The sequence below is a fragment of the Amia ocellicauda genome, chromosome 21 (genome assembly GCF_036373705.1).
Source record: "Amia ocellicauda isolate fAmiCal2 chromosome 21, fAmiCal2.hap1, whole genome shotgun sequence".
Taxonomy (NCBI): Eukaryota; Metazoa; Chordata; class Actinopteri; order Amiiformes; family Amiidae; genus Amia; species Amia ocellicauda.
The window spans coordinates 10,541,825-10,567,653 of NC_089870.1; the positions used below are offsets into that span (position 1 = coordinate 10,541,825).

Here is a 25,829-nt window from a genome sequence, read left to right on the forward strand (position 1 = left end):
ATTACATATTACTGGGTATATTATTGAGTTGATGTACCATGGTAAAACATGGCAATATGCAGTAGTGTAGCATGATAACAACATGGTATAAATGTGGTAAAATTGTGTAAAAGCTGCTGCAATTGCGTTGATAAATCGTGTAGTATAGGACTGACAGAGGCTTTTGCATTTATAACTGACAACATCTGTAACATCTGGAATGTGACATCTCTCCCTATAAGTAATGCTTATAATTGTGTGTAACATTTGAAACGCTTTTAGGAGGACAGATCACACAGAGGAGAGCATCAGCTCCGCCCTGCGTTTAGGCCAGGCTGTACAGCGGCAGTGCATGGGAACTGCTCCCCCGGCCTCAGGGCCCCGCAGCGGAGGGCAAGCGCGTCACCGCTCCCAGCAGCCTCTGCGCCCTGGAGGGAGCCTCTGAGGAGCAGGCAAGTCTGCGAGTGGAGTGGAGCGGACTGGGACCGGGGCACGAACAACAGGCAGGCAGGCGGAAAAAAAAACTGCTGGTGCCCTATTACTGGGTACAGCATTAAAATGTAGCGCAGTGTTCACGTAAAATCACTTCAAGCGTGCCTCCACCACTGGCCCGGGCTGTCCGGAGCGCATTATTTGGCAGGGAGAACTGAACCGACGCCTCTGCCCGGACGAACCACGGAAAAATGCCCCTTGTCCGCTTCGAGCTCGTATACCGCGGTGTGGACGTCTTTCCCAGGGGCTCCGGGGTGGTTTCGTGGCGTTGAGGTGCCCCCTGAGCCTGCGAGTTATGCTTTCCAGAAAGAAGAGTAAAAACGAAGCGTCCAAACCCGCCGAGGTGCACGGGAAGTACGTGAAGAAGGAGACGTCGCCCCTGCTGAGAAGTGAGTGTCTTTATTATGGCATGTGTTACTGTGTGCCCTGGTCTCACTCACAGGGACACGTACAGGTTTGTGCTACAGAGTTTGCAAACGCAACTTTGCACACACCCAAGACGTTGCTCCCAAGTTATGAACACCTTTTAATAGCTGTATTTAACTCGGCCGATGACCCAGACCGCAGTGTCCCTTCTTGGGGAGGGTTTAGCGACACAGGAATCAGCTGGCTGTGTCTCCATCATCTTTTTAAAATAGTTTGGGATCCCAGAGGGCCAGCAGAAGGGAGCAGAGCTCAGTTCCCATAGGAGACACTGAACAGACAGTCAGTAGTAAACAAGCAAGCAACACACAGTGGCTTTAGAAAAGTGCCCAATGAAAAATAGTCATTCATATTATTTTATTTGCAGTTTGAACTGCTGATCAGTGTTTATTGTAAATCGGATATATTCTTAACTTCAGTTCACAATTGAATTCAAAATGAATAACATGCATTTTAACACATTGTATTAGATGACTGAACAGCTTTTTGTGCTTTTTACTTTAAAAGTAGTGCTTTGGATTTAATTGCTATTCCTTCTGTTTCAGGTCATTATTAAAGATGTAGGCTACACTTTTTAAAACCTATACTTGCTCTTATAAATTCAGTTCTCAGGTTACTTCAGAGGGTATAACTGGTGTCAAGATGAAAGCTGTGAATGTCCTTTGAAGTTGCTCTTTAATGTTGAGAGGGTACAAAGAAATGATGCAGTGTTTTACAAGTATAAGAGGTGTCTTTTCATTTTGTTTTTATCGGAGTCTTTTTACTACAGAATTGCTCAAACATTTCAGTGATGTCAGTATAACAGATTTTGTGTGTGGATGAATGATGTCACCGGCCCCACATTCAGATCTTAATACCTGACTGGCACTGCCTGTGCGCTCTTTATATTTCTTAGCTACATACGGTAGGCACTTATTGAAGGAAACAAGTTAGTCATGTGTAACCTAGGCATCCAAAACCATATATTTTCTGTCTGGATATTAAAGTTGAGTAATTTAGTAGACTGCATTGGAACAGTTCACCAAATTGTGACTCAGTGGACTCGCTCCTAAGATCATCGGACCAGTTAACAGGACACACTGAAGCAAGTCATTTTCATGATTGTCCCCTTACCAGATCTGAAGATGTGTGTCTTAGTCTTAGTCTTTTAGTGCTATTGAGACATTAGATTTAGGTATCCAAAGAGTTATAGGTGTCTAAAACAAGTTTTCCAGATGCATAGGTAAAGATAACTCTTCAGTTCCTTCAAGAAATTACTCAATGAAACTCGGGTAGTGATGGGCGAACACCCTTTGTACATCCCTTTATATCAGTGAAATTGCCTAGTTTAAACAGTAATGGAAACTATTCTTTCAAGAATAGTTTCAAACATACCAGAAAGCCACGATGATTTGGCTTTATGCATATTTTCAATTTAAATTACTTTTACTTTAAAAATAATCTCTATATATGCATGTTTTGACAAACATGTTCCTTCAATTACATATTGTGGACAACTGGTTTGTTGATCCATTGGCTTGACCCCCCAGGTCATTTGCTATTCAAACCAGGCACATTTGACTGTACTAGCTGAAACTATTTGACTAGTAATTACTTTACTCAACCAACAGGAATTCCTAGCCTGCCTTCTGTATCACGATCCATCACTTACATTCTAGATCCAGTTGAAGCTCCAAGTCTGCCAATTAGTTATATTTTTTTAAATGTTTTAAGTCATTTAGCAGACAATACATTCAGCACTATCTTATTGAAGATGTAATTGACTTCTCTAATTTCTTTGGCTAGCCTTCTTCTGCAGTTTAAACACAAAACCAAACTTTGGGCATAGTGTTTCACCTGATTGTTAATCATATGTGCAGTTCTACACAAGTGATTTCATATTTCCTATTGTAATCTACTTTGCATTTGTCTTGTCTCATGGACTTTTAAGAGTTTTTAGTTTTAGTTTTTAAGAAGCTATTTGCCAAGTCCGAACACAGCCTGTTTGAAGTAGTTTGTGATGTATTCTTGGGGAGTTGTCCCCCATTGCCCTTTTTCTTTTTCCTGTTTTGGCCCGACTGGAATAGTCAGGCATTTATTTTACTAATTCATGAATGCCAAATTAAATCAAGACTTTGTCAACGAAACAAAATATTGTTATAAAGTGAAACTGAGTTTTGGATGCTGTACTAGTTCTTGGTAAACTTTGTATAATATGATAATTATGCAAAAGAACATGTGGAAGTCTGCATAATGTGATTTCCCTAGTCCTCTTAATCAGCAGTGCTTCTGTCTTCTCTCCTCTTGCAGACTTGATGCCCTCGTTCATACGGCATGGGCCAACCATCCCTAGACGAGCAGAGATCCCTCTCCCGGAGCCGGGGCCCTCTGGGTACCCTGTGGGGCCCAGTGAGCCGGTAGTCTCCAGGAACAAGAGTTTCCTGCGCACTCCTGTGCAGCGTCCCCCCCACGAGATAGCTCGACGAGAGAGCCATCGCCTGTCTGCACCCCCCTACCTGCCACGCAGCCTGGGAGACCTGCCGCGGGAGTATGGCGGCTCCTCACAGTCCTTCCTCACGGAGGTGAACCCTGTGGCGGAGAACGGAGAAGCCAGCGGCGGTGCCCGCTACTACTACCCCCCTGACCCATACTATGAAGGGCAGCAGCGACGGCGGCATGTGCCAGACCGCTTTCATGAGGACTTTAGATACTATGAACATAATAGCGACCCTTTCCAAAGAGGGCCCCCTCCCCCTCAGTCCCAAGGCAGACACCCAGCTGGTAAGCATAAGCATGTTGTCCTTGTGTCTGCGTTACAGTAGTTTGTAGTTTGTAGTTTGTTCTGTTTGTAGGTCCATCTCCTCATTATTTTGTATTTGTTCTGTTAGTATTGTTATGCTAAATGTATCAAAATACTCATGTGTTGCAGTACTTCTCATCATTAGGCTGAAGAAGAATGTTAATTGGTTCTTGTGGCACAGTATATATTGTTAGCTTTTAGAGAGAAGTCATTATCAGTCACCCAGTGGCGTTACCCCAGTCAAGGCTGCTAAGTTGTTAAGGCCAGGTGACAAACTAGCCCAGGCTTGCACACACCAAGTGACACATCACACATTTTTCTGACAAGAAAGGTATTTTCTTATATTTGTAACTGCACAAATTATACATACATATATAATTAATTCAATGACATGCAAAAAATGCTTTTCTTTATCAACATAGATCCCATTTAGCATTTTTTAGACCAAGATTGTGATTTACCAAACAAGTCTTATTTTCTCTATACAGTATTTCGTCATTTTACATCATTTTGTATTTAAACTATAAGATGTTTTTTTTTTTTTTTCTTCCATTTGTGTGGATATATTGCATTCCTTTTATAGGTAGCTTTGTAAAAGGCTAGCATTTCTACTGTGATTTCATGAGAAAGTTATGTCTCTTAAAGCAAAATCTACCAACCGGAAGGTACAGAAACTCTCCTTAGACTCCCTTTTATATCAGTTGAAGTCCGTGCAGTGATTCTGGCATCACAAAAGCCCTAGAGACCTCCACACATGGAAACTATTGAAAAGTGTAAAAATGATTCTCATCATGTGATGCTGTCCCTTTTCTCTTTCTCTCTAACTGTAGTACAGTGTAATATTGTTTAACATGCCTCTCATTGCAACATAGAAATAAAATGACTTTCTCCAGCTGCTCAGATGCATATTGCTTAAGGAATCTGTGCTTACAGCTTTAAGAAAGCCTGGAATCACACAGAGAGTGTGTTTTGATTAGATTTGTGGCTCGGTGTGCATTACTGCACTGTTTACTATAGTGATGCAGCCTTTAGCATATTGTATAAACCCACACACACACTTTTGACTACTGCTACAGTAAATCTATCATTTGTTTGGTACATCTACTAATTTCTGACAACATTAAAATGTATATTGAGATGGGGGACTGAATGAAGTATTACACCCATAATTGGAAAGCTGTGCAAATATTAAACATTTAAAATGCCTTTAAACATCCCTCGTTAACGTTTTGACCCTCTAGCAAGGCCTGTTTTGGACAGTCCAAACATCTATACAAAGTTTAAGTACAAAACATAAATTTAACAGCATGGTGATCAGCAACAATAAAACCTCTTCATAAATATTGTAAAGCAAACTGTAGTTCCTGTTTATTCAATTTCATAATAGAGCAAACAAGGTTAAATAATATATAGCCTACATTTTCTATTGGAATGTTTCAGAAATATTTATTTGCAGTTGTAGATCATTGATGCAGTGGAGCTTTTGTTTGGGAAGCTTCACTTAGTTGCTACACATGCAATTTGGTTTCTTGAACACTGAGACTAAACATTCAATTACTGTAGGAGATGGGGAGGATATAGGCGGCTTTGAATGCTGTTGGAATGTGGGTTATTCTAGCCATGAAGACTGTGGTTTTCTGTGCCACTCGTATGGGGGCTCTTCTTAACGTCTTGGTTCAGTTTTTTTTTTTCTGCTGTCATCAGTATGATTCTTTGTGCAGCAGTATTTGAGATTCTTGAATGTTTACTTTATCAGTTCAAAGCATGCACAGAAATTCTGTAAGGACACATTTTGTGTTTTTAATAATTGTACCTTTATGCCTTTATGACCTGTGTAGCCTTGATTTCTTACCTTTGTACGAAGGTTGGGTTTACCTGCGATCTGACAATGTGTCTTTGACTGTGAGTGGTCAGATTAAAAATACAATAACGATTGCCTCAGGGCAGGCAGTATTGCTGATGTTCTGAATGAAACTAGGTGGTTTCCAGTTTATCAGTGTCTGGAAGGGAGACATTCGACATGGTGAAATAAATTCATTGCCCTGCGAAGTCAAGATTTTCATATCTCTCTGTGCAGTCCATACTTAGCCCTTTTTAGTTGTCTGAAGTTATTGGTTTACAAAGCTATTTTAAATATAGGCCATTTAAAAGAAAGTAGTGAAAAGTTTTAAAAGCACAACTGCCATTTTTGTAAACTTGCATGTTTATTTAAACAAGCTTTATCATGGCTTTAAACTGGAGTATCTGTGATTTTAACGATTATCTGAAGCTTAAAGTATAATTGTCACAATGAGCGCTAAGTTTGGATCTGTTGGACTGTAATCTCCTGATCATGATATAGGTTGTTTGCAAGTATTTGAAGGCAATCAAACTCAAATTCGAGTAGAACTTTAGTACATTTTAATACGTTTTTCAACAAGTAAAATTACATTGGGTGAGGGGGGAGTGTTTTATCACTGATATTTGAAGCAAAATCAATATGTTCAATACCCTGGGAAAAATACAGCAGAGAACCACATGGATAAGTTGGCACAATCTTTGTAAATGAAAATAATGCAGCTATTGTGGCAAATAAGTTGATTGGCGACCCCACCAATATATTCCACTTAATTTTTGGGGCAATATCATGTTACACATTTGTGTAAATCGGACACAGTTTGCACCCATGTTCTGTGAAACACTGCACAACGCACACTCCATTACCCTACTGCACTTGTTTGTAATTGCACTTGTGTTTGTAAACGGCAAGAATTATGATTAAATTAAACCTGAACGAGTCTGGGATTGCAGTTAAGTTAACACAACCGCAACAACAAAATAATTGGCTATATTTTCCATTCCATTAAACACATATTGACTGGTCTGTAGATTAAATGGTTGATTTAAAGCATTTATCTGTATAGTGTGGAAGGGGAAATTCTTGAGAAGCCCAGACCTGGGATGAAAGTGTGCAGGCCACAGGGTTGCCTTTGACAGCGGCCATGCTGCACTTGTCTGTCATCTTTTCATGTTTCATCCAGCAGCAAGGCTCAAAGGACTTTCTACCAGGGTTCAGACTTTGATCTTGCTTGCTTTATATTAGTGCCAGTGTGTTTCAGTAACACTTTTTATGACTGTAGGTTTAAATGATCATAGTGACATTGTCGATTTACTGACGTGGATTTGATTATTAACTGTTTAAATGAGAATCACATAATGTTTGGTATAAAACTTTTGTAAGAAGTGTTCATGCTTTAAACAGGGTTGTCTTTTATTTTTTCATAACCTCGCTCCTTTCTGACAGTAAGGAAAGCTTGAGAGATGGAAACTGAATCCATCAGGAGCAGTGATCTTTATTATTTTATAGACTAGTTTGTTGATTTCCCTTTCAGACATTTCAGCACTGCAATGCCTTCTATAAATTTACTTTCACATAAATCATGAGCAAAGCTAATGTGCTTTACTGTGCTTTAGGAGGACGGATTTCAGTGGAACCGTCTGACATTCCAGCCGTTCACCAGCTGGCGTCCGGAGTTTGCGTTTGAATGCAGAATTTATCAGTCTGGTGCTGCCAATCTACTAAACCTTTTTTTTTTTTTCCTTCTTTTCATTCTTCTTTGGAAAATTTGAAAAGAAAAATGTTTCTGGTTCAAGGCATGATGCCAATATTTCTGCACACTTTATTGGTGTGTGAAAAGCTCCTGTATTCAGGGATTGCTCTAACTTTATATAGCCTAATATTTTTATGGAAAGTGGTTAGATTGTAAGTTTATTTTAATACACCTTTATGAAAGTTAGAGAATGCAGCATTGACAAGTTGGACTCTATATTCCAGGCTAATGGTCTTTTCTAAAGGGCTTTATCTGCTCCAGTCAAAATGGTATCAGAAGTGATATTTGGATGTACTGGTATAAATGTAATTGATTTTAACTTAATACTCCAAAAGTATACATAGGTTTTACTATATTCCAAAAGAATGAGATATCCAGGGTGAAGTCAAATTAAGTGTTATTTTACTGATGCTAGAACTGTAGGAAAAATGAATTCCCTGGTGCTCAGTATTATTCATCAGCATGCCATGACCATAAGATTCCTCTATTGCAGCCAGTCTGCAGGCCATCTGTGTGGGTGTTAGTGTAAACTCCCCTGTAGTTTATTTGGACTTGCTCTTGTTTTAATCAGAGGGCAGGGCTTCGGGTCTTTCCTGTCTTGGGAGGAGATTTATGCTTCCCACCATTTTCTCTAAATGCGGGCCATACTACAGTGTTCGTTCACATTGCACTGTGAGTTTGTGGCTTGAGTTATCATTGTTATTTTTAAAAACATGAATGAGGTTAAGATATGCAAACATTTTCCCAACGATGAATCATTGTCAGAATTGTACTGGTACCCAGCTCACAGTAATAAATAAGTTTTTATTTTTTCACCTATGTGAATTAGATATACTATTCTGATCATTGTAGAATTTAGACAGCATACACAGATGACAGCTCAGACATGCTGCATTTTTCATTCCTCTGTGTGTTGCAGTTTAAATATTCTGTGTTTTATCCATGGTTCACTTGAGTGAACTGGTGTTTTCTTAAAGCCTGACAGTAATACCAGAAATTAAAATATGCTGGGATGTTTTCATTTAACTTGCACAAAAACAATGAAAGCCCATCATATGCCACAAGAATTTTCTCTGTGGAGAAGAAAAACCTTTAAGCATAATCTGTTCAATCTGATGTTGCTTCAGTAGGGAAATGACATTGCATAAGCAGATTTCTGTTAATTTATTTACAGTCTGCCCATAAGACCAAATCTTGTTGTACCCTGTTTTTAAAGGTCACTTTTTCACTTAATTCCACTTTTATTAGGACACTTGACAAGATGAAGTATGTTTCCCCTTGAAGTTGTTGCATTGGTTTACTGTACATAATGTAATCCAAACAATAGTGTTGTATCTCCTTAAGTAATTAGAAGTTCCTTGAAAGTCTCATAATCTACTTTAGTGGAGCTGTTGACTATTTTCTTCCTCTCCCGGTGTCTTAAAAACAACCGCTGTAATATACAACGCAAAAAGGCATTATGTTAACCGCTGTGGAGTGGTGTGTACGATCAGATTCTGTATTATTGCATGTGCTGCATTCCTCCGCTGATGTCGGCTGTCTTCCCCGTTCAGCAGACAAGCATGGGCACCGGCGACTGCCCCGGCCCATCCGAGGGATGGCATTTTCCCAAACAATGTCCTGTCCCAGAGGAGCTCCGTGATGGCTGGCCTCATTTTCAATGATATACTGATATTTTTTCAATTAAAACCCATGTGCAAATTATTTCTCTCTCTCTGGGTGTATTTTTCCCAAAGCCAAGCCCTCTTCAGTACTTTCCCTGAACTCTCTTGTTTTCTTTGTTTGGTTTATGAATATTTAAAGATTTTAATGCTGGAACAGCATTGTTTATAAATTCTTTGTAAGAAGAATGCAGTTCAATGTCAGAGGCATTTCAAATAAGTGAAAAGGAAACCATTGAGCAGGATATAGCAAAGGAGAGGTGATGTTCTGAGGAGGAGCACTCTGATATGAATTGTCCCTGACCTAACTTCCCTGCTTTTGAACATCCTCAGCTATCGGACGAATACAAGCTAAGTCTCTGGGGAACCTGGCCAGTCCCAGTGGGGAGGACTTGCCACTGCCTGCTGGTTGGACAGTGGACTGGACCATACGTGGCAGGAAGTACTACATCGACCATAACACCAACACCACCCACTGGAGCCACCCCCTGGAGCGGGAGGGGCTGCCCCCGGGCTGGGAGAAGGTGGAGTCGGCAGAGTTTGGGGTTTACTACGTCGACCACATCAATAAGAGGGCGCAGTACAGGCACCCTTGCGCACCAAGGTATCCTCACATGCTCCTGCGGTTTTCACATCTCAGCAGTCCAGCCCCTTGCTTTTCCCCTCTCCTGTTTTTCCACTTATATGTTATGAACACATTGGATTTCCCCTTCGTGATGAGCAATCTGTTCTTTCACCCTGTACTTCCTACTTCTTGTAGAGCAGTAATAGCATTCTAGAAGAAAATATAAATGGACACAATTGTTCAACAGCTGTGACAGACCAAACTGTAAAATTGCTTCTGTGGGAAACATCTTTGCCAGTAGTTGAAATAATGGAGATGTACGCATTGTATGTTGTTCAGCTTTAACAGCCACATGGAAAAAACAATTTACAACCACAAAAAACGATATTGAGAAAACAGAAGTATACTTTGTTTGTGAACTATTTGAGTCTGTGTCACGGTTGTTCGCCCGACACATGGCACTGCTGTCCGTGTGAAAAGTGAAGCTGAGACGCCTATCAATGCTTTTGGGTTTGTGTGTCTGCGATGTTCCACTCAGTCTATCGGTCTCCTCCTCCAGTGTCCCTCGATATGACCAGCCACCTCCTCTCCCTCCTCCAGTGGCCTACCAGCCTCGCCAGGCTGATCGCAACCAGCCTGTTCTTGTGCCAGCCAACCCCTACCACACGGCCGAGATCCCAGACTGGCTGCAGGTCTATGCAAGAGCACCCCTCAAGTGAGTAAAGCATCTGCTGGAGTCCGTCTGTCCGTTGCCCTTGATATTTTAATGTTTCAGTGTGTACATACCAGTGGAGTCCATGGAGATGCCCTGCTGGTCTGAATGACTGACATGCAGATTTATAGAAACACTTGTTTCTCACCTGGAAACATGGTGAATTGAAGAAACTAATTTAGTAATTAAGTGCCTAGATATGTTGCAAAACATGAAGTTCTACAGCTGTAGGTTCAGTTCTGCTTCCATTTACATTAGATACCATCCCTCCAAGTTTATATTATTGGGGGTGGTACAGATTTAAGAATGAGATGTTTTAAAAGCAATATGGAACTGCCAGATGAGTTTTGCTTTGAACTTGTGATTACTCGGCTTTAACACAGCGGCCGGCATTACAGACATCTGAAATGTACTTTACACATTTGGTAACTTTAAACCACATGTGCAGAATTCATCTTGTAGTGCAGCATTAGTTAAAGGTGATTTTGTGATGTTAAAGTGCACGAGGGGTGGGCCTGTGTTAGTGAGTGGGTTATTCGTTGTGTTAGCAGTCATGGTGCTCGGTATCCTGAAACCGCTGATGACAGGATTTATTTGCTGACCTGCTGTTCTGTCAACATTCAGGGAGACACTGTGACCTCAGAAATGCCTCTCTAAGCCTGGAACAAAGCCAGTTTTTTTTTAATGGCGTCCAGTGCTGCTTAACCCCTTGCCTTCCAAACTGTTTTTGTTGTGAAGTTTTGTTATTCCAAGGAAAGGTACAGTAGGAATTTCACTTCCATGGTCCCTGAGCATCGAATTAGCAAAATCCCATTTACCTGATCTGGTACACTTTAGTGTCCAATCCATTTTTTGAACATACAGGGATTGGCAAACAGCCCTGGCACTGTGCAGGCATGAGGTGGCCTCCCATTCCTAGCCCTGTTTTGTGTGACTCGGCAGGTACGACCACATCCTGAAGTGGGAGCTGTTCCAGCTGGTGGATCTGGACACGTACCAGGGTATGCTGAAGCTGCTGTTCATGAAGGAGCTGGAGAGGATCGTCAAGTCTTACGAGGCCTACCGCCAGGCCCTGCTCACTGAGCTGGACACCCGCAAACAGCGGCAGCAGTGGTACGCCCAGCAGCACAGTAAGAACTTCACCGGGAACAAGTGATGGGGGACGACCATGGTGCAGCTTATGACTCCACTCGTGGGGATCACAGTTCCTAAGGTTTTGGATGGGGGGGACAAAAATTAATTCCCTTCATACGTACTTGTGCCTTCGCAATTTGAACCAAAATTAGTGGTGGCCTTTTGCCAGGTTGAAAGCAGTGGTATGCCAATGCTTTTATGTCAATGAAAATGGGTTAAATATCTAGAATCTCTCCAGTACAACTGCTCTGGAGCCAGAGAGCGAAGGAATGGGTGAAGAGCTGGAGGTCCTTAAAGGAGAGAGAACATTTGGTGTGGTGGTTTTGAGACAACATCTACTCTTGTCAGCATTGTTCACACCTGGAGCAGCGTGTGACGAGAGCAGTGGTTTCTGTTGCAGTCACCTCCCCCACCTTCATTTTTTATCTTTGGTTGGCCTCTGTTACATCTGTTGAATGACTGTGTTGAAGATCATGAATTCCTATTTTTCTTACTAAATTCATGGACATGTACCGATTCCAATCCCGTATAAGCTCTGCCAGGACCTTTCTTTCAATTGAAAGTCTGGGATGTCCAGTCAGGTTGGGCAGCTTCACATTAAAGAAGACCACATCCCCCTGAATTTCTGTGTATAAATGAATGTACACACTTTGATCCCTAAATATTCACTTACTGTCATTGAAGCAATTAAAATATATCTTTTTTTTTTTTTTTTTTTTTCATGCTACTGTCAAATTATTCTAATCCCTTTTCACAAATGCACCTTGGCTCCTTCAGCTGATATTATTACTGGCTTCAGCTGAGGTTTCGTGAGATCGAGAATTGCTTGATGTATTGCAGCTTGAGCCAGAGTGGATTTTAACATTATCTTAGTAACCTGGAATCCATATCTAAGCCCTCAATTAATCATTAATTTGAAGAGCTCAGCATTGTGCTCTCGGCGCTCCAAATATCTCTGAATCTGAATGTCAACCTTTTCTAAAGCGAAAAAACATTTAAAACGTATAAAACTAGAAGATCTTCCAAATCTTTTTTGATTAATCTTACTAAGGCAGGAAAGCAGCTCCCGATTGCAAAGATGGTACAACTTCACGGCGCTCGATTCTTGGGGACCCAGTATTGAGTATCTGGAACACTAGCTCTGATATCAGAGAGTTTGGGTTGAAACATCACATTTAAGAGTCTTTCTCTTCAGTGAAATGTCTATATTCCCCATGTTGTCTTAATGAAGTATTACAGGATTAGTACTGGGTTGGAAAAGATAAGAGAAGCAGCTATCACAATTACATTTTAAACCTGCTTGAAATCTTTTTAATTTTTTTTGCCGTTTGCTTTCTCGGTGGACACATTTGTATGCAAGGTACAGTAATTGAATTTATCGCTTTGACGCATTCAAAAACTATATAAACTGTAACTTTCTTTTAAAAGTAATGTTAACAATGGGACAGATAGTCAGTTTAGTCTGTTGAATTCTCTTAATTAAGTGGACAGGTCTAGGGAGGGTGTGGACCAGGCTGACCTGTCCTCATGTGGACACTAGTTATATATACTCCAGTCTCCAGTACTATAACACTATCTGGGTTATCGAATGTGTTGTCATCTTGTAGACTGCTTTGTCCTTCTTCCACATTTTATCATTGTCATGGTCTGTCTTCAGTTTTACGTAAAACTGAACTACATTGTTCAAAACGATATTAAAATTGAGAATTGCCTGCCACTCGAAGACATGGAGAATAAGAAAGCAATCAGCAATAATGTTTTTTTCTTAATCAGGGACTTCTGAAGAGGCCTTTTTTATAAAGCCAAATGACTGATACATTTTGTACAAATATATTTTGTAAAAAAAAAAAAAAAAAAAAAAAAAAACACATTTTGAAATTAAAACCTAAGTAAGCAAGAGGAGAGTAGGTTCTGTTGTATCTACAGGATCTTTATTTATGACTTGTATACTTCTAGTGCAATATACATGGTGTATGAACATAATAAATCTTGCAATATCATCAATGTGTGCCCTTACTATATAATAAACATCTTAATTTGAAACAGAACATGCCTGGACTCAGTACTGATTACATTTCGCTGTGCAGTTTGCAGAGTACGTCTTGCTCATAATGTTGATCACCTGTGCCAAGTTGAGCAAATGCTGGAATGAAATTCATGCATTTCTGTTCAGCAATGTTTGCAGTAATCAATTTGGCATTGACCTCACATTTGCTATAGCCCTCCCAACCCCCTGTATTCATATACCTGATTTCTCTAAACAAGTGCCACCTGTTTTACATTATTACTGAAACCTGGAGGCATGTATTAAATGTTATGATGTCATGAAAATCTCAGCAGTTTATTGTGGAGTCCGCCCTAGCCAGGTCTTGTCTACATACTCTTCAGATGTGGCTTGTGCAAAAGATGTAGTGGCAATTGGGCTGGAATAAATCCTTACTTTGGTTAAAATTCAGAGACTATTTCAGTGATACTTGGTGTTATGAATGGCATTGGCAGTGAACACTGTTTGTCAAGTAATGTTCAGTTGCCAGGCAGGAACTACAGTGGTGAACTGGTCTTGGGTGATTGGCGTGCACTAATGCCTGGGACAGCTTTGCAGTACTTAAATGTATATCTCATGAATGGGTGAAACGACACAAATAGTGAGGAGACATACTAGGTGTTCACACAAACGTGGAAGCTTTTTTTTCCCATTTAATAAAAATATTTATAATAGTGCATTATGGATAGTGACATTACACAACATGGAAGACAATAAATGTAGACTGGAAAGCATTTTGCTGTGTGTTCATTTCTTCTTTTAAAAGCATCAGATAAGTGATTCAATGTTACAATATAAACCTCTTTGGTAAGACCCTGGTGGGACCACCTGCTTAGTCAGTGGTTCTGAAAACTCCAGTTACAATAACATCTTAAAAAATAAAATAAAAAAACACGTGCTACATTGTGCATTGATTCAAAAGCGTAAATTATGCAGATTAGACTGGCTGTAGAGTGAAATGAATACATTTTTTCTTCCGAATAATGAACTGCAAAAGAAACTGATGGAGCTCCTGAAGTTCAGCATGGTACATTCTACGAATAGTACTCCACCAAGCCAACACATTTGCAAATACATAAGCTTTCTAACATCACAAGCAACTGTTTTACGAGGAGAAGCCACAGGGGCAGACTTCCGCCCCTTCCGGCTGTGGTCACACTTGGAGGCGGGAGGCGGTGCTCGCCCCGGTCCGGTTCGCTGACACCAAACTGAGCTTGTATTTCCACACCCTGGGAGGTCAATCTAAAGCTGTACAGTTGTGTGTCCAACAACTTCAGCCTAGACCACAACATTTGGTCCATTTCTTGAATCTCCACAGTTAAACTATTCTCACAATGAAGAACCCTGTGTCCTCTCAATAGGCATTATCTTTTTCCCCACACATTCTCAAAATTCTTGTTGTGTAAATGAATGTGGATTTTGCCAACATTTTGAACAGAAATGTGCCATTTTAATGACAATGTGTCCGCTGAATGAATTACTGTGACTCGGCCATTTGGATTGGATTCCCTCCCTTCTTTCCACCCATCCCCAGGCCTCCTGTGCATTTGTTTCTCTCTCCCCTCGTCTGTAACAGGCCCTCAGTTTGAGGTCTGTGCTTTACATTGAGTTTGGTCCAAATTGGTATAACCCACACATTGAGCATGTTTTTGCTGTCCATTATTTTGACCAGTTTGGACCACACTGCTCTGTCATGCGTGTTGCAGAAGCACAGATGTGACGAACACATTCAAAACGTTTCTCGCATCCAGTGACGCCAGTAGACAATGCAGCTATTGTAACAGCATAGAGACATGCCACTTTACTATACGCAACGGCGCTCCTCTATGGGAAAGGCAGATGATGTGCAGCCTGGGTTATTTAAGTTGGAGTAAACTCTAGACCTTAGTGTCCAGGGTTCCAGGGCATTAAAATGTATGTTTACCTATTCATTTATGACAACAAACAATGTGTACTTGTACTTTCACTTAAAATTGTACTTTTCACATACAAACGTAAGAATATATACCTGTCCCTTCACTACAAAGCAACAGTATTTCAGGAGATATTAAACAAATCTACAATCTTTCAAAGAAAATAACTGCAGATCACAGAATTAATAGTCACTTCATTTATAATCAATTTCAATAAATGATGTATAATGTACATTTATATATGATTTAAAAATACACATTCACATTCAATTCCTTCTTCACATTACCAGTAATGCATTGGTGGATAGGCTATGCAGTAAAATAAAAGAATCAGTGCGCAAATACAGTACGTAAATAGTTTAGTTTCTGTTTCTAAAGAATAAGAGCATGGACTGGATTTTATGGGCCTCTGGGACTGCAGCTGAAATTGACCTGCCCAAATGATGGTATCATTCCTCTATACTTATGTAAGAATCATGTCCAATTAAACCACCGATAAGAGCTTGAGAATTTACCCCAATTTAAAACACTGCTGCATTTCCACTGTCTCGTGTTGTTTGTTATGAATATATACAGATGTTTTACTTGAGAAACAAAATATCGAATAAATAAAAGTTGGAAACAGCACATCGATACGTGGATTTTCATACCTCTCTTCTGCACCGGTGTACGATTTAGCTACAGAGTATGGAATCCCGCGTTGCTCCCGTTAGCTATAGTGTATGCATCGCCTGACAGTTCCAGTCAATCAAATTATAGTAGAAGTGCCCAAAGGTAACGATTCTATGCTCTGTCTGTCATGCTCCCCAGTGGTGCAGCGGATCCCGCGGTGTTGAGTGCTGCGGCTCCACACAGTCAGTTTTTCTTCCTCTCCGACTCCTCCTGGGTCTCTGCCTGTGGGTTTGGAAATGCATGGTGGTACAAGTGCCTGTGACTGGCTGCAGCGCTGTAAAGTTTGTACAGAGCCTGGGGAGGAACGGAGAGGGCAGATCAGGGTACAAGGCACCAAGCCATCAGTGCGCAGCTACTAGCAAGTGCCATGAAGTGCAGTGAATACACAGAGACAGTTCAAATGAAAGGTGTTGTGCGTTCAGGACCCTTGGTGTAACTGAAGTTCTGACCACCTGTCCAATTTCCAGTATAAATATATAAAAAGCATATTTAAGCCTTATGTTTTATAGTCATATCAGTAAATGATTCCCCCCTTTAGCTTTTACAGTGCAATTGTGTCAGCCAGGGGTTGCTCTCTCTTTGTCAGTATATAGTTTCTGCTCACAGTGCCTTGCTGGAAGCCAGAAGATATCAGCTACAAACTGAACCCTGAAATCATCGAAAGACCAAAGAGAAAGGTAGCATTATTCATGTTTCTTCCCGCCAGCTGCGCACACCACTGATGACCCATGCTGCGATCTCACTGAAACTGCACAGTGAAGACGTTATGAATGAAGGCTGTGAAGATGTCCCCTCAGTGAACGCTACGGACGTTCTCCAAGCCCCACCCCCTTACCTCATTAGTGCTTCCCTACAAGAAGGCAGGAAAGAAACAGAAGGAGACAGCATCTTAAAACTACTGAGCAGAGAAGCAGCCGAGCAACATACACACACATACAGAATAATACTCTCTTTACAGCTCATAGCAGGGTTGTTCGTTATTTAACTACTGAACTATGACTTGCAGGAGGAACCATTATGAAGAGGAACAACATTTCAGGCATGACAATGGCTCTCCCTAGTGGTCTAATGTAGAAACACATTTGCCATTCATTTCCCCGAATTTGTCAATAAAACAGCCATTTTATTCACTCGGAACCACAAAGCTGAATAAAACAATCTCTAAGGCTGTGAAAAACTCAAACTACAGTCAGTATTATACAAGTTGGACACCCTCTCGGTAGGCACAGTTCAAAAATAATAATAAAACAATCTACCATGATTTTCTTTTTCAGGCCAGAGGTTCACGCTCTGAGGAGTATCAAGAGGTACCTGGTCCCACAGCGCTCCGGCCACCTGGTCGATCACAGCCCCCAGCTCCCGGTACTCCCCAGAGTAGCGGATGTAGGCCCAGGTGCACAGCGTGATGAGCGCCAGGCCCAGGATCATGTTGCACAGGCTGGCGATGACGTCCACGCCCACGAAGCCTGTGACGCCGGCCACCACGTACATGACAAAGATGACCACGAAGAGGGTGGCGGGGGTGCGGGCGGCGTGGAAGATGTTCTTGGAGTCGTTGTGCTTGATGTACTGCACGAACACCTCGTCGATCTCGGCCTCCAGCTGCTGCAGGTAGCGCCGGCTGAACTCCTCGCCACCCATCTTCTTGACGCCGCGGAACAGCTGCAGGGCTGCCTCTCTCAGCTCCCCGTGCCGCGCCTGCAGCTCGCTGGGCGCCAGGAAGGGCCGGTCCCCCCCGCACACCTGGAGACACACGCACACAGCTGAGAGGACCATTCTGAGACTTCACTGGTATATTAATGCCTGCTGTGCTATCTGAAGCCAAGGTACAGAGGGCTACAGGGTACTTTTAAAGCCAAGGAACCTGAGCTCAGGATGTCTGGGTTGTTGACATGAGAGAGTCTCTATTAGTAATCATATTAGTGCCTCCCACAGCCCTCACCTCCTCCATTTTTTTGTTGTACAGATCCTTGGCCGCTGCCACAGCAGCCAGATTGTTGGCTTCTGCGGTGGCCTGGAAGAGCAAGAGAGGAGAGCGGTCACAGGCACGTATCTCGTTTGAAATAATGTGGGAGGAAACGCTCTGATCCGCCGCTGTGTAACCAAAACATTACCTGCAGCATAGACTTGGGATGAGGCAGCTCCTCGCCCTGGTAGATCTTTATGTACGCCTACAACAAGCAGACAACACAAAAGTCACTCCATTGCATTGCCACCTTTCTTCCAGTTTCCATTTTAGTGTGTTTAGAACAACTGTGCATGTTACCCTTCAGGGTCTAAATATGTTAGCAGATGAAAATGACAGGAATCCTCTTTATTGGTGGAGAGAGATGTCTGCATCTGACAGCCATCTGGCTCAGACACAGAGCCGGCGCCCCTCACCTTGAAGTACTCCAGAAGGCCCCGGCAGGTGATGTTGTTGCCGTTGATCTCCTTAATGTCCAGGTTCTGTGGGCTGAGGAGCCAGGGGACCAGCACCTTCAGGTTGTTAATGAACTCCCCATCGATCTCTGAGGACAGGGGAGAGGTTAGTGTGCAACTCTGTGTTGATTCAGCACTCAGGTTGTCTTGCCTGTTCTACTGGTGCAAAATCAAAATGTTCAGGATTCAGCTCGACTTAACACTGCCATCTACAGCATGTGCTTAACAGTGCTGGGGAGAAGAATGACCCAAATGAATAGTATGAATAGCAAAGACCTGGTACCATTTCAATTCTGAAACTGGGTACGTTAGTTAGTATATATATTTTTTTAAACACAAAAACTTTGAGTACTTCTGTTGAAGATTAAAGGGAAACTCCACCGAAAAGAACCAGTTCACACTCCGCTGCAGCCTACACAGCAGTCCCTCAAATAAAATAATCATGTAAAGTATTAGTGACATTTCTGGGTGAAGAAATAAACTTTTTATGACTACAAACTGATGGTTCTTCCGGAAAAAAGGGAGATGGAGCAAGCGAATGTGCATAAAATGTTCATTTTTAATTACTTTTGTGTCTTTTCAGATTTCCCCTACTGACTTCCAGAGTTAGCACCTGTGTGATGTCACAGCCTATTTCTCGATCTCTGATTTCTGCTACACAGCATGAGGTGGACATGAAAAACTCACTCCACAGAATGTTTCTATTTACAGCATAACCTGAGAAATTATGGATTTTCGGTGGAGTTCCCCTTTAAAATGTAACTTAATCCCAGGTACAGAGGTGAACAGGAGAGAAATCAAGCTGCACGGTGTGTCTGATGACCACACAATCTGGGATATAGTTTTTACACTACAGCAGACAACTGTCTCTTCCAGGTAATCTCGATATTATACATATTCAGCTCACAATATATGTTATGCTTATATAAATAAGTAAAGCTCTCTTTGCTGCCGAGGGTACCTTTGAGCCGGCCATCGAAGTGGGGGTTGGTAGCGACTTTGAGGCCCGGATGAGGCATGAGGAAGCAGGAGATGTTGGTGAAGCAGGAGTGGATGTGTTTGCGCACGTTCTGCAGCTCCTCATGCTGGTTCTCTGAGATCTGCACCCAGAGGACGGACACACACACACACACACACACACACACACACACACACAGCAGACAGGTCATGCCCAACTACTAATCCAGAAGCCCACAAACTTATTTAATAGCCTATTACTTAAGAAACCAATTCTTTCAAAGGTCAGGGTTAAAAATGTTAAAAATGTGAGTCATTTTACTGTTTGAGCTTTCAGCAATCTAATTGACTCCATTTAAGTCCTTCAGCTGTAGATTCCTTAAAAGTAGTGAACTAAATGTATTAAACAGATTTTAATTGTGCTGTGAATCATACTACAAAGATAGAACTAGATATGTACTTTCCTTCTCTGATATTCACTAGAGCCCATTTGATTATTTTTCTCCTGCATTAATTTCCCTTTCTTTGTGCATCATAAGGCAGATCAAAACAGTAACAGAGAGAAATAAAGGACCCGAACAACAATCCATACGTGAACTCTAACCTTCAACCTCTTCTCCAGGAACTTCATGCCCCCTTCCTGTCCGTAAGGGAACTCGTAGGGGAAGCTCCAGTCTCGGACCAGGAATATCATCGACTGAAAGACGGACACACAGAGGCTAGTCAGTTCTTACAGCCACACATTACAAAGGAATGGTAGACAAAATATCTGTCTTCATCATTATGCAGATAGCACTACACTAAGTACCCAGAGCACAACATCTGTTTGAAAACAGTTGTAGATGAAGTGACATCTCAAGTGATCATTTGAAATGACAAACATGCACAATTTACACCTCTTCCTCCGATCAATTTTTACTCTCTTTAGTGTGGCAGTCTAAAGAAGATGATATATTTTTTAACATTAGCACAGAGATTAGCAAGTAAAGGCCTAAACCATGAGGATCTTACAACTTACCCCAAAGCCTGCTGAGAAACAGAAAACCTCACCCCCCACCTACCTGGAAAGGCTTGAGGAAAGTCTCCTCCATGGCTAGTCTACCATACTCAGTGAAAAGCTGCGAAAGACAACATTGGGAATAAACAAAGAATACGTTTATTAAATATGTTAGTTTTCCGGGGAATGAGATTAACATCTAGACATGAGGTGGATGCCAGGCAGATACGAGAATAGTGTGTATTTGTAAGAAAGACACATACTTTCCTTCTGAATGGGGGGTTACCAACATTTCTATGTTCACATTTCGCACGGTTCTCATCCCTTTTGCTTATTCAGTGAGAATGCGGTTCTGTTTCCAGTAATTTATAATTGCTGAAAAGTACTTTTTAGCAGAAAACTGTAATATGAGAACTATAGAAAGTGACAGCAATTTCGATCTCTAAATAACACAATCTACATGTTCACTGGCATTATGGATTAAACATACACATGTTCTGTGTATTATAAACCTTGGAGAGGGGAACAGAGGACGGACTATTTCACATCAACAGAGGTATGTATCACTTCCTCTGTATGCCCCTCCACAATGCCCTGGGAGTCCCATATGACTTCACGCTTTTTTCTCTGCAGTCGCAGGAATTTTCTGAGAAGCTCCTGAAACCCACAGGGTCACAAACATAGGCAACATCCAGAAACGGATTCTAGATGTACATTAGAAATTGGGTTTATTTCTTGGAAAGAGAATTATACAATTACAATTTTTAAATGCTTATATAAACTAGGGTGAACAGGCTGCCTCGTCACATTGCTGTGGAATTCCCGAGCTTGGTACGTGGGTGGAGAGACAGGAGAATAATCAAATACCTGTAAGTGCTGCAGATCGTCCTCTTGCACGTTCTGAGATATGTTGTACACCTGCATAAGAAAAAACAAGGAAGGAATAAATCACAGATCCCCTGGGGAGTAACCAACAAGAACACATGCTCCGCTCAAAGGTCTTTGTCCAATGGTGGCGATAATCCTGATCTAGTCCTGTTAGCCTGAGCTGTCCTTTCCTCTAAGCAGCAGCAGTGAGGGTGAGGGCAGTACCTGCATGGAGCTGATCATGGTACTGAGTGCAAAAACGGTAGCCGAGTCTCTCAGTGTTGACTGGCTGTCAAAGGTCCCCTGGGTGTCCATCAGCAACACTGCCACCTACAGGGTGGAAGAGAAACCAGCAGTGAAGTTCATCTCCAGCTCCAATCTGCAGTGTGACAGAGGGCCATGGTGTGCAGTAGTGCAGCTCACCTTCCTGCCGTCCGGCTTGTCCACCAGGAAGACCTCACTCCAGATCTGAATGCCGGTGGTCTCTCTCTCTGACCCACCCCTCCAGGAGAAGCCAGTCAGTGGATCTTCTGGTGCCCCCAGCCACTGCTCTGAGCCCTGGGCAACACAAACAACAGAAGATAAGAGTCAGTCTCTCTCTCTCTCTCTCTCTCTCTCTCTCTCTCTCTCTCTCTGTCAGAAATCCGCAGTGTGCTTTCAAATGTTTTAAGCAATTAGGTGTTCGTGGTTATAAGAAAGACAAAGTTAGAAACAGCCTGCCGGGGGATGTGGGAATACTCTAATGGGGTCAGTTCACTGGAGCAGAACGCTCTCACCTGGTTGTACATGTAGCGCAGCATGAAGTCCATGAGGAAGGACTTGCCCTTGCGGAAGGCTCCCGCCACAGAGATGGCTACCACCTCCCTGTCCCTCACGGCCTCGTGAAGGAGGATCCGGCTGAGCGCCGCCTCGTCCAGCTCGAACGAGTGGTCATCCTTCACCACCAGCACCTGCACCGGCTCTGCCCCGCCCGCCGGCTCCTCCTCCTCGGAGCTCCAGTCGTACACCCCCTTGTCGGAGAAGCCCCCAGCTAGAGAAGAAGCCAGCACATATAGAGGGGTTAGTTGCTGAAGAGCCACCTCATGCCAAAACAGATGGGAATAGTTTTCAGCATTATTTTCAAAATTGCTACAAAAAATAACTGGATTAGAGAACGTTGCCTAAAACCTGTTGTTTTGGATGATCATTTGAACTGGATTTTATTTTTAGTTAAAAACATAAATAATAAAAAAAGTAATGTAATTGAGAGCCACTTCAAACACTGGTCTTCCTGTCTCATTTAGTGTCAGAGCCCATCGGCTGGAGCAGGATTACCAGGCAGTTACAAATCAATAGATTCCCTCACTGACTAAGTGTCATGTTAAAGGCAGTAATGATAAATGTTTATCATCTGATTTGTACTGCTAAGTGGGTGGTGCATTAGACTTTCCAGGCAATGACTCAGTTTAAATGGCCTGTTTCACCATAATAATCCGTGAATGCAATTATTAGCCAACATGTAGGCTGCGAAACACAGGTAAATAGATGGGAGAGTGGAAGTCAGAATAACACAAAATGTGTCCAGGAAAAATACTATTGTGAAAATTCCCTTTTTGGGATGTGGGAAGGCTATGGTATGAAAAAAACAAGATGGAAAAAAAAAAACGCAAGAAAGCTTTTGCCTGTGAAAAACAATGCCAAAGTGCAAAGCCAAAATGCGAGGTAGAAGCAACCCGTGACACTCAAATTGTTCCCAGAAGAAACGGCATTGAGGGCCAAACTCCTGGAATGTGCATTTGATGCCAGATAGGTAGCAGAAGGGCTTAACTATAACCAGCACGGCTTCTAAGGAATTCTCAAATTTGAAAAGGGGATTCTAGATTATGACTTGCTGCTGGTCTAGTTATTGCTTTGTACTGATAACTTGGATCAGATCACTCAAATCAACAAAACCAGCAAATTTTAATCAGGCTTTCGATACCACACATATACAGATTATATTAAAGAAAAACAAAATGTTGTCCTTTTAAGGATATACTGACAAGGGGCAGCAGAATAAGAAGTGGACAGAAATTCAAAATTCTCGGTCTGTTCAAGTGAGGACTTCTGGTAGTCCAGCTTTATGTGGGTTGACACACAAACTCCTAGAAAACAGGAAGCTGTCTTCCGTGGCTGCCAAAATCTGTAACTAGAGTTATACATTTTTGATATGGGAGCAAACAATTGGCATTACAGAAGAAAAAATAAATGAAAGATGTTTTTTTTCATTGTTCTGTGGTACTTTTCTTTGAGAAGAAAGGAAATGTGTTAATGTGTTTATTGGAAAAAAACATAACCCTCACAATAAAACCTGAAACTGACCAAAGCACGTTATGGCCAGTTTTAATTTTGCATGCATTTTTTCTCATAGCTGATTTTTTTGTGTGTATTTCAGCAAATCTGTAGTATTAAGTATTAAGAATGTTACTTTGCAATATACAACAGATGTTTGTGTTTTACTGTGACCTTCTGTAACGTATAATATGTGTATTTTCCAACCTGTTTAATAATAATATAGAAACATATAGCCCATTATATCACCATGAACTCAAGAGCGAAACTATGTAAATGCATACAGCAGCCAGAATACAGTAGATTACAACCAACCAGTGTGACTCGGGCCCTGCAGGGCCATGTTCTGTCACCTCCATCATCAGACTCTATTTATATTGTCTCACACAGTGGGTCCCTTCTCATTTTAAGGTCAGAGGCTACAGGGATCCACAATGTGTTTTAATTAAAGAACAGCTACGAGATGGCAGAAGGTCTATGTTACACAGGTCAGTATAAGAGTAAATATATAAATTAGATGAATAAAAAGTATTTCTTCTATCATAGAGTAGTATTTATTTATTATTATGTAATACAAAATACCTTATTTACTTACCTTATTAGGCCTATAGCTCACATTAGCACAGCATTTATTGAACATGATAAACTGAAAATAGTTGATATTCATTCATCTTATTATTATTTATAATAATAATATAATATTACAGTATTAATAATAATCATACTGAAATAGGTGGCTTAAGATTTATTTGAACAGGAAACACAATGTAAAATGACACACTGGCCTGCATCCTTTTCCCCCCTAAATCCTTAATCTGTTTCCTGAATAGTCTACAGTCAAATAGGATCTTGGTTTGTATATTCAGCCTCACAGCAGTGTTAATAAAGGCTCGTATGCGCTATTCTGCCATTATAGCTCATTTAAGAGCAGAGCCCAAGCCAGGCACTGGCCTACACCACTGTGCAGTCTGGGCTTTATGTTATCACAGCAGCTGTGCTAGGCTGGACAGGGCCAGCACTGCCATGTAAAGGCAGATGAACATGCAAGAAGGGTGTAAGAGCAGGATTGTATCTGGACAAAGCAGGCAATAATAATAATTAAAAAAAAAAAACTGCACAAGCACAGCAGCACACACAATTCATTATTGATGTCCAGTGATCAGCCAGCTGCATGGGTGCAAAATCTCCCCCAGATACACAGAGCATCAGTGGTCCTCTCCCGAATTGCATCTGTTGCCCCCCCCCCCCCCCCCAGCGTTGAAAAATGTGTTGTGCTTAAAAAAAAAAAAGTGCAATGTCAAAACGGGACTCACCCCAGCTATTCCTGTCCTTGCGATTCCGAGCCATGGTGCTGTGAGTCCTGTTTGAGCCCTCCGTGTGCCTGCGCTGTGTGATGGATAGCAGCCCCGTCAGTGTGCATGTAGACGTAGGAGGCTCCCTTCTTGTTGTGAAGATGCTCTCAGCAAAGGGAGGATGATGGAGCCTCACTCTCAGCTGCCGCTGCAGCGACACACTCTACCGGCAGGGGGAGCAGTCCACCGCCTCGCCTAATACAAGGTCTTTGTACTGGGAAATATGTCTGTTCATACAAGGAGCTTTTATATTTGACTCTGATAGTACTGTCAAATCGGTATTGCCAGCCATACACTCAAGTCTGTTTACTGTATGAAGTACATCTATCATTATTTATGCAATACATCCAGCATGAAAAGAGAGAATGTCAAAAGGGGGTTCACTTGTTAGAGGGCTTTTTTATCCACGTCATGATGGGATTCATCTTTTAAATCCTCCCCAGAAACGGGGCAACATGTCTAAGCTTGTATCTGAACGAGGAATGCAGGCCTGCGTTTGAAACGTGACTCCTAATGCAGTTTCAACCCCTGGATCGTGCCAATCTCAAAATGCATGATCTTATCCGCAACAAGATACTGTAACACACACACATATACGAGTCATTGGAATAGGCAGCGTACAGTTTGATCATATTTTAGTTTGAACTTTACTGTCATATACGAGGCAGTACATTAGAAGACACATCAGACAACTTTGGCTTACCGACTTGTGTGAGGTAATATAAAATGAATGGAAACTTTAAAGAATAAGGACGAACGCGTTTTAAAATGAATGTCAATAACACAGGCCTGGCTACAGCTGTAACACAAGTCCCATGTTACACTGTAATCGTTTTTCAATGCATTGTTTACAGCGGCCTCTCTTTATTTAGGGCGCTGGCCGGCAGGGGGCGCTGCGGGCGTTCAGAGGCGGCCGAGCGAATCGCAGCGGGGCTCGGGAGATGACGTCACTTCCAGTGGC

At 41.8% G+C, this 25,829-nt stretch overlaps 2 protein-coding genes across 4 annotated transcripts; one reads left to right on the forward strand and one right to left on the reverse strand.

The window, feature by feature from the left end:
* Nucleotides 1–299: 299 nt before the first annotated feature.
* Nucleotides 300–17,314, forward strand: sav1 (salvador family WW domain containing protein 1). 2 transcript variants are annotated; one of them, XM_066695067.1, is made up of 6 exons: nt 300–860; nt 3,184–3,654; nt 9,258–9,528; nt 10,049–10,204; nt 11,144–11,331; nt 17,239–17,314. In XM_066695067.1, exons 1-6 carry the CDS (start codon nt 767–769, stop codon nt 17,256–17,258), a joined length of 1,200 nt encoding a protein of 399 aa, XP_066551164.1. In that variant the 5' UTR covers nt 300–766; the 3' UTR covers nt 17,259–17,314. The 2 variants fall into 2 exon arrangements, with proteins under 2 accessions (XP_066551164.1, XP_066551163.1); XM_066695066.1 differs by lacking the exon at nt 17,239–17,314 and having other exon boundaries at nt 302–860; nt 11,144–13,383.
* On the reverse strand, nt 14,001–25,761 carry atl1 (atlastin GTPase 1). Of its 2 annotated transcripts, XM_066695064.1 has the most exons (14): nt 24,830–25,761; nt 21,983–22,236; nt 21,630–21,764; nt 21,432–21,536; nt 21,207–21,257; nt 20,404–20,460; nt 19,947–20,039; nt 19,347–19,485; nt 18,347–18,474; nt 18,079–18,135; nt 17,907–17,978; nt 17,276–17,707; nt 16,800–16,814; nt 14,001–16,258 (listed from the first exon to the last, which is right to left on the reverse strand). In XM_066695064.1, the coding sequence occupies exons 1-14, from the start codon at nt 24,861–24,863 to the stop codon at nt 16,148–16,150; spliced, it is 1,683 nt and encodes a 560-aa protein (XP_066551161.1). In that variant the 5' UTR covers nt 24,864–25,761; the 3' UTR covers nt 14,001–16,147. The 2 variants fall into 2 exon arrangements, with proteins under 2 accessions (XP_066551161.1, XP_066551162.1); XM_066695065.1 differs by lacking the exon at nt 16,800–16,814.
* Nucleotides 25,762–25,829: the final 68 nt, after the last annotated feature.

Bases quoted from the DNA above. Each gene is read 5' to 3' on its own strand.
- sav1 (XM_066695066.1), top strand. From the start codon at position 767: ATGCTTTCCAGAAAGAAGAGTAAAAACGAAGCGTCCAAACCCGCCGAG. The intron at 861-3,183 runs GTGAGTGTCTTT...CTCCTCTTGCAG, and splicing joins GACGTCGCCCCTGCTGAGAA to ACTTGATGCCCTCGTTCATA. The intron at 10,205-11,143 runs GTGAGTAAAGCA...GTGACTCGGCAG, and splicing joins TATGCAAGAGCACCCCTCAA to GTACGACCACATCCTGAAGT.
- atl1 (XM_066695064.1), bottom strand. From the start codon at position 24,863: ATGGCTCGGAATCGCAAGGACAGGAATAGCTGGG. The intron at 20,040-20,403 runs GTAGGTGGGGGG...TCCGTCTTTCAG, and splicing joins CTTTCCTCAAGCCTTTCCAG to TCGATGATATTCCTGGTCCG. The intron at 18,475-19,346 runs GTACCCTCGGCA...CCCTGTCCTCAG, and splicing joins CTTCGATGGCCGGCTCAAAG to AGATCGATGGGGAGTTCATT.